The 9,220-nt window shown below is 41.6% G+C and overlaps 1 protein-coding gene across 1 annotated transcript; it reads right to left on the bottom strand.

The window, feature by feature from the left end:
- Positions 1-221: 221 nt before the first annotated feature.
- LOC146340055 (hyaluronidase-4-like) lies at positions 222-6,798 on the bottom strand. The gene is made up of 3 exons (XM_084811906.1): positions 5,845-6,798; positions 2,092-2,181; positions 222-653 (listed from the first exon to the last, which is right to left on the bottom strand). The coding sequence occupies exons 1-3, from the start codon at positions 6,796-6,798 to the stop codon at positions 222-224; spliced, it is 1,476 nt and encodes a 491-aa protein (XP_084668032.1).
- Positions 6,799-9,220: the final 2,422 nt, after the last annotated feature.

The following is a 9,220-nucleotide window of genomic DNA, read 5'->3' as shown; positions in this document are numbered from 1 at the left end:
CATGCAGAAACACCTATCAGCAGCATTCCTTGGAATCATCCTGATGACCATGAATAGGCAATGCCTTTTGTGAGCCAGAGTTTTTCAATGCATCACATTTTATCTCACTTGATATTGTTTATGGCTGCAATCTTATCCATGTTCACTCAAAAGTAAGAATGGATAGGATAATTGGCTTCTAAACTCCTTCAGTCTTCTGATGTAACAGGTCCTGGAGGAACTCAGCATAGTTTGATTATCAAAACTGAAGTTGCAGGAATTAAAAAGATTAAAGAAGCCAAGTTTATCATAACTACTATTCTGGATGAAGCTAAATTGGCAGAATGTCCTGGTTGCCTGCCTATAGTCTTAACTTCCCTGCAATCAGCTCCTCCAAAGCCTTGATAACAATGGCAGGTGAATTTCTCTGCCATTTGTTGAAGGTCAGTCAGTGATGCATGCCCTCTCACAGTAAATCCCTGGTCTTCTGAGGCTTCTATTTGAAAGTTCTGAGGGTTTAAATGAAGGTAGTCCAAGGATTTCCAGTTTCTTCGTATGCACCGCCCATTGTTCTGGCAAAGATGCCGGCTGCACACCTCTGCTGCTTTGGTTACATTGGTGATGTAGAAACCTAACTCAGAAGCAATAAATTGCTTCACCTTTGTGCAGTTGACCTAGAAAGAGCAAGAAGAAAAATAAGGCATTTCAAATCATATAAAAGCATGCTCAGTGCCACTAATGCAGCATACTAAAATGTTGCCCATATTGTGTTGCACCCAAAAAGTCCAAATGCTCCAGAGAAACATTTCAGTTTTTAAAATGTTTGATTTTACATTGCCAGATATTCTCAAAATTTCTACTACTACCAATAAGCTACTGCTACATAAGGAAGAACAGGTCTTCTGGATCTGTTCAGCTGAGCTGAATCATTGGTTTTGGCACCCTTGTCATGTAAGGGTGAGAAAACCTGCATCATCTACTGAAATTTTCTCTTCTAGGCAAGCTTTAAAGTCACAGAAGCCTGAAATCTTGTTGTATTTATTGTGCTGACTAAGGATTATATCCATCATTATGCTAGCGGAAAATTACAAGAGTTGTCGCTGTCGTTCCACTCACGGTTGCACAACTGCTAGCAGAACAACTAACACAACTAGCACAAGCAACACCGAGTCCAGGGTTGGGCAACTTGCGGCCCTCCAAATGTTTTGGCCTACAACTCCCCATCATTTGGCTATACCTTTGCCTATACTAACGGCTGATGGAAGTTGTAGGTCAAAACATCTGGAAGACCACAAGTTACCCACCCCTGACCTAGTCAAATGAAGTCATAATGAGTTGTGTGATGCAACAGCATGTGGAAGAGAGGCACTAATGCCTCTGTCCATCTAGTTGCCAGGTCAGATTTGTGTTTGTTTATTTTCAAAGGAGGAGGAGGTATAAATCTTTGCAGAAACAGACCTCTAGAGAAGACCTGACATAAAGAAACTGCATACTAGGTGTGAAAAGGAAGGCAATGGCATGCAAGTCCATTGAGTCTTTGCACGTTCAGGACCTCTGAGAAAGTAGGAAGGGGTCTTTTCAGGAATAGGCCCCTAGACTTTAGAGCAGGGGTAGGCAACCTGCTACCCTCCAGATGTTTTGGACTATGGCTCCCTTAATTCCTGATATTGGTCATGCTGGGATCAGTCCTAGGTAGGCAAACTAAAGAATGAGTTATGCTTTTGGTGTAGATATTCCCTTTGAGTTTATGCTAAACAAGCAAGCAGCTTAGATTTGACCTCAAGAAAGAAGATACCTGAGGGTCCATCTGACTGCATGTATCTATCCAGGTGGACACACACATCATTCAGTCTTAAAGAATAATAGTTATTCAAAATACACATCCAGATTTCTAGAATAATCCACTGCCTGTCCTTGCTGTTCTATTGGTGAGCTGTATAGATGTCCTAGGACCAGCCATGGGGAATTGTCTATCTCTGTGATTGGCTAGCTGAGAATGAATTGTCTGAGGAATTCAAAACATAAATACAATAAAACGGAGTAGCATACAGTGGAAATCCTGTTTACTGCATTAAACAATATCCTCAAGTTAGAATCAAGGCATTAGTTTACCTCAGATGAAGTTAAATTCATGTCTCCCCAAATAACAATTCCTGCAGCTCCCAAGGCAGCACTTTCTCCAATAGTGCTAACAAGATCTTGCTACATTGGAAACAGAAGAAAACATTAACAGTCTGTCTATTGCAATTCTTTCACCACGTATCTTACTAAAGATGGATCAATAGAGAGTTAAAAGCTCATAGGACAGACTGTGTAGATTATGAGGGTCCAAACCTGGAAGAACTAGGCTGTCAGTAAATCTACTGGAACTTTTATGTTCTACTTAGATTTTTCCTGCATTAGTATTTTATATTATCTGATGTTTTAATGGTAAATCTGCCAATTCCATATCCTCAGCAAGGGTACTACTTTGCTACTTTAATTGCAGTGTGCCAATCTGATGGTTGTCCATGCATAAACTCTGGATCAACATCAAAGAAAGATATTCTCTGATGAACCCAGGATGGTCTTGCTGTTCAAAACATGAGGCCAGATTTAGTCACTTTCGAACATTTAGAACATCAGAGGAAAGACAGCCTCTAAGGATAAAATAATGAAGACTGACACAGATTGTTTGCCCAGGCCCCTTCATCACTGGAGTTTTAAAACTGGGACAATCGCTTCAGTCCCTGGATTATTCTGAATGTGCACTTAGACACTCTGATCATTAATACTTACTTCATTCTGCATCTCTGTGTATATAATATGTATTTCTATATCCTGAGATCAGATTTCCCATAATGCAGCAGATGCCTCTTGTTGTATTGTGGGGAAGGAGCAGGGCCCAGGGCAAAACGTAACACTCAAAATGTGTTCTCCATCCTGGGCTGACCTCAAATATAACCAACCAAGCCTGTAATATGCTCTTGTCAACATTTACTCCAGTGTAGCAAAAACCGCCATTAACCCCCGCCCCAATCACACCTGCAAAATCTTGTTCTTCTAAACTTTCTAGAGAAGGAGAGCACAAAATTAAGATGCGTTATGAAGCCAACTAATATTAACAATATTATGTGCACAAGCCTGTTGTCTTTTCCTAATGTACTAAGGCTACAGTCCTGTACACCAAGAGTGAGAAACATTTTCCCTGTGAAGGGCTGTTGACCCATGGGAAAAGTCAATTGGAGGCTGCAGCCAGCGGAAGGCCGAGCCACAGCCAAAAGTGGGCAGAATTTGCAGCATTACATAGCACTGTCTCTCCCACTCCCTTTCCCTCTTTCTGTCACTCCACATGAAATTAGGCTGAGGACCACATTTAGCCCATGGGTCATAGGTTCCCCACTTCAGCTATATACGGTTGTAATGAACCAAGTTTGCAGTTTATGTTTTCAGGGGAGGGGAGGGGGAGATTGCTTGGAGTATGGAATGTTTAGGTAAGCGGGAGTTGGAGTTGGAAGGAGCACAGAATGGCAGTTGGGGTAAAAAATTTGGTCAGTTGACAGTTGGAAAAAGGAGAAGGAAGAGGGTAGAGGGAATTATATGTGTGGGTATAGGTTTAAAAACATAAGAAGAGCCCAGCTGGATCAGACCAAAGGCCAATTTAGTCCAGCATCCTGTTTCCCACAGTGGTCAGCCAGATACCTAAAGGAAGCCCACAAGTAGGACATGAGTACAACAGCTTCCTCCCACTCACATTTCCCAGCAACTGGTATTCATAGGTATACTGCCTCTGGTGCTGGAGTTCATGTGTAGCCATCATGATTAATCACCATTGGTCACCTTATCTTCCACAAATTTGTCTAACCTCCTTTTAAAGCCTCCCAAGTTGGTGGCCATCTCTACATCTTGTGGAAGCAAACTCCATAGTTTAACTATGCACTGTGTGAAGTACATAGATTAGAACTAATGATCTCCTAATCGCATTCATGCCAGACTTCAGTTTACTATGAATTTGTTTTCATTTGTTCCTCAAATAAGCACTCTGCTGTTAACTCTGGGTCATTGTCAGTGAAACCCACACATAAAGAGTTTGAACACCTACCCTGATACTATCATCATCATCACCATCATCATCTCTATATTGTCCAATAACCAAAGCTCTCTGGGTCATTCACAAAAATTACAATTAAAAATACAACATAATAAAAACAGAATATATAATCTTTAACATACAACATTTAAAAACAATTGAAAACAGCTTTAAAAAAAACAGTTACAATAAGATATGAGAATGTGATAAAACAACTTTTTAAAAAAAAAAAAATCCTACATCATCAAATGTCAGGGAGTACAGGAAAGTCTTAACCTGGCACCAAAAAGATGACAATGTTGGCACCAGGTGGACCTCAGTGGGAGGTCATTCCACAGTTCAGGGGGCTACCACCAAGAAGGCCCTTTCCCTTTACTTCAGAGTAAGGTTGTATGGATTTTGTTACATCCATTCCATCTGTGTTTCGTGGATTGTCAGGCAACTTTCATTCCATCATCTACTCATTGGTGGAATTGGATTTTTTAAACAAGAATTTCATTCCTCTTGTGCTAATGCGTATTAACACTAAAGTGAGTTAGCTCTAATGCACGTTTGCACTAATGTGCATTAGTGCAAATCCCCCTCAAGTTAAAAAAATAAAAAGTTCAACAAGTCCACAGAATCTGCATAACTTGGGAAAAGCCAGTCCACTTCAGCATCTGCAGGTCTGATTCACAGAAATCTAGGGATGTGAGAACCCATCCCAGCTTGGGTTCTCTGGGCACCTGCAGAAGTGCAGTCCCCACTTGCCCCCCCAGACCCACGCTCGGGCTGCCCATGAGCTCAGCAAGTTGCCCAGACTCACTGCGATCCCATCCAGTGAGCACCCACCATTATGCCTCTAATATTGCGCACATTAAGCTTTCCTAGCCCCAAACTGCGCATATTTAAATATGCACATTTCTTAAACTTTTTTGCTCACACAACAAAGGCAGGAAAATGGCAGGCCCTTACCAGATGGGATCGCGGTGAGTCCTGGAAGATGTGAGTGGTGCGCAAGCAGGTGCAAGCGAGGACAGCATCTCGGCAGATGCAGTCCAGGAGCTGCAGGCGGGGGTGACCCAACAGACTGCCAGGCCCAGTCAGAGGCATTTGCGACATCCCTATAGAAATCCAAACTCATTTGAATCCATCGTAGATTTCTCTGACATCTCTACATTTTGAGTAAACATGTCATGCCTACACCTATACAGTGCTGTTAGCACAGTAAGACTATGACAGCTACTTGTGAGTAAGTCCCATTGAACACAGTGGGTCATACTTATGAGTAAACAGGTATTAGATAGCGTTTATCTCTTTTTTTTCCTGAATATTCAAGGCAGTATTAGGGTAATCAAATACTGCCTTGAGCCAGTGTGGCCTAGTGGCTAGAGTGTTGGACTGGGAGCCCAGGGATCCAGGTTCTAGTCCCCACTCAGCCATGGAAGCTCACTGGGTGACTTTGGGCCAGTCACAGACTCTCAGCCCAACCTACCTCACAGGGTTGTTGTTGTGAGGATAAAAGGGAGAGGAAGAGGATCATGTAAGCCGCCTTGGGTTCCTTGCAAGAGGAAAAAAGGCGGGATATAAATAAATAATAAAATAATAATAAATAAATAATCCTTACACCAGTCAGTATGAAATAGGATGGTATTATACCCATATTACAGATGGATGGCTAAGGCTGAAAGACAGGTGGTCACTTAAGTTCATCTAGTGAGTTCTTGGCTGATGTAAAATGTAAACTAATTCTTTTGTTTATCTTTCACACAACACCTGCCCTAAAGCGGTTGCTACTATTCTCCAGAATTGCTTACCGTAGAAAGAAATAACAAAGGCTCATCTCTATAGTCTAGTCGGGTATATACAAATACTGGGAGAGCATAATCATGTGATGTCATCAAAGAAATCCTCATAGATTCATTCACCCTAAACTGTGAAAAACGCAATACAGTTTCACTGTTTCCACGGGATTTCTTAATGCCAATGGAAGGATACAGAGCTGCACTGCTATTCCACAGCCATGACAGCTCATTATTCCTCAAGACTTCACTTTCTGGACAAGAGCCAGTGTAGTTCTGGTCACGGAAATTGTAATTGTGGCAGTCTGGATACAAGTAGTATCCCCACAGGCCCTTGGGCCTACTTTTAATCCCCAGCTCAATTGTCTCCTTCATGAAAGCCTTAGCACATTGTTCGAAGGATAGTTTAGCTAAATGTTCAATGGCATTAGCTGAAACATTCTCTTGCATTTTGGAAATTAGTTTTCTTGACTGTCTCCTGTAAATATCTTTTCTATTCCAGTTGCGGTCCCATTGTGGTCTCCAGTGTTCCCAGTCAATGACTGCCAATCCAGTGAAATCTTTATCAGGAATGTAGTAGTTAATGTCCTGGCCAGCTTTTTCCAGATGTGCTTGCAAGCTGAAATTCTGAGGTAAGCCACCATTAACTGGGATTTCCTGTGAAGTGTACCATGGGTAATATCCTAGCCTATTGACATAAAATAGAGTCACATTTTGTCCTCTTGCTTTGGCAAATGGGCTTCCAATCACATGGAATGTTTTCAGGTTAATTTTGATGTTATATCTGATTAAGCAATGGTCTGTTGGTGCATTCCAGGCTGCTATAAAAGGCTTCCTTTGGAAAATAGGCAGCTGAGCTGGCTTCATGGCTAAAGTAGAACTCCACATAAATGTAATCTGTAACCAGACTGTAAAGTGGACCTGCTGGGTAATACATAACAATATTTGAATTTTCAGCAGAATCCCCATGATATGAAATGCAGTTTCAAATACTTATATATTTCACTAGGTCTTTAAAGAACAAAAGAAAACAGGCATCATCATCATCATCATCCCACCATTATTTTTGAAGTTCTATGCATATCTAAGGCAGTAGGTAGCAAGATATACCTCTCAAGCGGCATGAAGCCCATAAGATAATTTTTGGCTCCTTCAGCTTCAGTTAAAAATCCAGATAATATTGAATTTAATTGTACAAATAAAGTGTATCTCCAGTCATTATGGCTGCAGAAATAAACATGAAAATATAATGACAATGAGATGGAAAAATTCACACCAGAAGGCAACTAACAGCACAATCCTATGCATCACTTATGTTATTCATAAGAAAGCCTAAGGAAACACACAGGAGTGTGTCTTATCCACACAGGAATAAGCCTCATTGAACCTAGTGGGGCTTACTTCTAAGAACATAAGAAGAGCCATGCTGGATCAGACCAAGGGTCCATCTAGTCCAGCATTCTGTTCACACAATGGCCAACCAGCTGCCTATGGGAAACCCACAAGCAGGACATGAATGCAAGAGCACACTCCCACCCATGTTCCTCAGCAACTGGTGTACATAGACATACTGCCTCTGATACTGGAGGTAGCATAGAGCCATCAGGACTAGTAGCCATTAATAACCATCTTCTCCAGGAAGCTGCCTTCTAAACATGGGGTAGTTTCCAGTGGGTCTGCTGTGCTTCCACTGATTGAGTTGCACTAGCGGGAGGGACAGGACACTCGCACAACAGGAATTTAGCACTTCATCAATCAAATCCCGAAATGAGTGGAAAAGCTCAGGACAGATTAGTGGCGTTCCCAGTTTGTGAGCTCTGCTGACTTGCCCTGTTCCAGAAATGAGCATTTCCACCTGTTTTGGCTTGCTCTATGAAGCACGAAATCCCCAATGCACAAAAATTTGCTCCTGCTGGTGCATGGGCACAACAGGATACTGTCCATGAACAGGAGCAGGTTGCACAGCAAACTACTGATTATTACAATATCATTTCTTATGACTTCCAAGTTTGTCACACGATGATGATGCCTTCAGTTCTTTGGTTTCGAAGAGACACTGTCCATTCTATGTTTTTAAATACATTACTTAACTCAGCATAGTTGTAGGTGTTGTCTTTTGCCACTGGGTGTCACTGGGAGTCTATTTCATGTGCCTTTTAAAATAAAACAAAACTATTTAAGGAAAGTTTAGAGAGCATTTAGACTTAGATGAATGGCTTTGAGTTAATTTGGGTGCTTAGAGAACAGTGGGATGGGAATGCCTTTGTTTAAAAATATATGGTCTTTCAACACTATGTTTTAAAACAGAAAACAATCATTTTCAGAACTGCTACTCGTCAGTGGCTATTACCTGCCCTGTTAGGTCAGGGTGGAGTGGCTGCAACTAAACATGACATCAGTTGAGCTACAGTATTTAAATAGATCAAATGTTGACTGCCAGGCACCTCAACTGTCAAGAGGAACTGACCTGTGCACAAGGAAAAATCCAATAATTTAAAACAATGGCATTGCAATATAGAGTCTGATTATGAACACCAGCTCAGCACAAGTACCATCTTCCTCCCATCATATCAAATGTCAAAAGGAAGACGTCTTCTTCTAGATTCTTCTTGTTCTATCTGCTGCCAGCCCCTTTTTATCCACTTCCCTGATTTCATTACAGGTGGTCAGTTCCATGTGTTATACTGTAGCTATTGCTAAGACTCAACAACACTAGAATGTAATGAACTCTGCAATGATAGGACTCATGTTCTGCCTCCGGACTTCTCATAAGCATCTGTTCCCAGTGTGGGAACAGACTGCTGCACTTCTTATGTTCTTATGACAAGTTACAAGAGCTTTGAAATCAGACAGGGCAAGAAATGCTACTGGGGAGGAAGAGAGGATAAGTTCAACTAGCCCCAGATGTGATGATGCAGCTAGCTCAAAGCTGAAAGGACAGCTAGCAGCCGATGGTGCTGGTGGTGAACGATGAATCCGATGTTCTAAAGATCAACACACCATAGGAACCTGGAATGTAAGATCTATGAGCCAGGGCAAATTGGATGTGGTTATTGGGGAGATGTCAAGATTAAATATAGACATTTTGGGTGTCAGTGAACTGAAATGGACTGGAATGGGCCACTTCACATCAGATGACCACCAGATCTACTACTGTGGACAAGAGGACCACAGAAGAAATGGAGTAGCCTTCATAATTAATAATAAAGTGGCTAAAGCAGTGCTTGCATACAATCCAAAAAATGGCAGAATGATCTCAATTCAAATTCAGGGTAAGCCATTTAACATCACAGTGATCCAAATATACGCCCCAACCACAGATGCTGAAGAAGCAGAAGTAGATCAGTTCTATGAGGATCTGCAGCACCTACTGGATAGTATGCCAAAAAAA

This window comes from Heloderma suspectum, chromosome 7, assembly GCF_057233095.1.
Source record: "Heloderma suspectum isolate Gila_16-S chromosome 7, 16-S_ref, whole genome shotgun sequence".
Classification (NCBI taxonomy): Eukaryota; Metazoa; Chordata; class Lepidosauria; order Squamata; family Helodermatidae; genus Heloderma; species Heloderma suspectum.
Note: the sequence above shows the minus strand (reverse complement) of the source record. Positions and strands in the feature narration are given on the sequence as shown.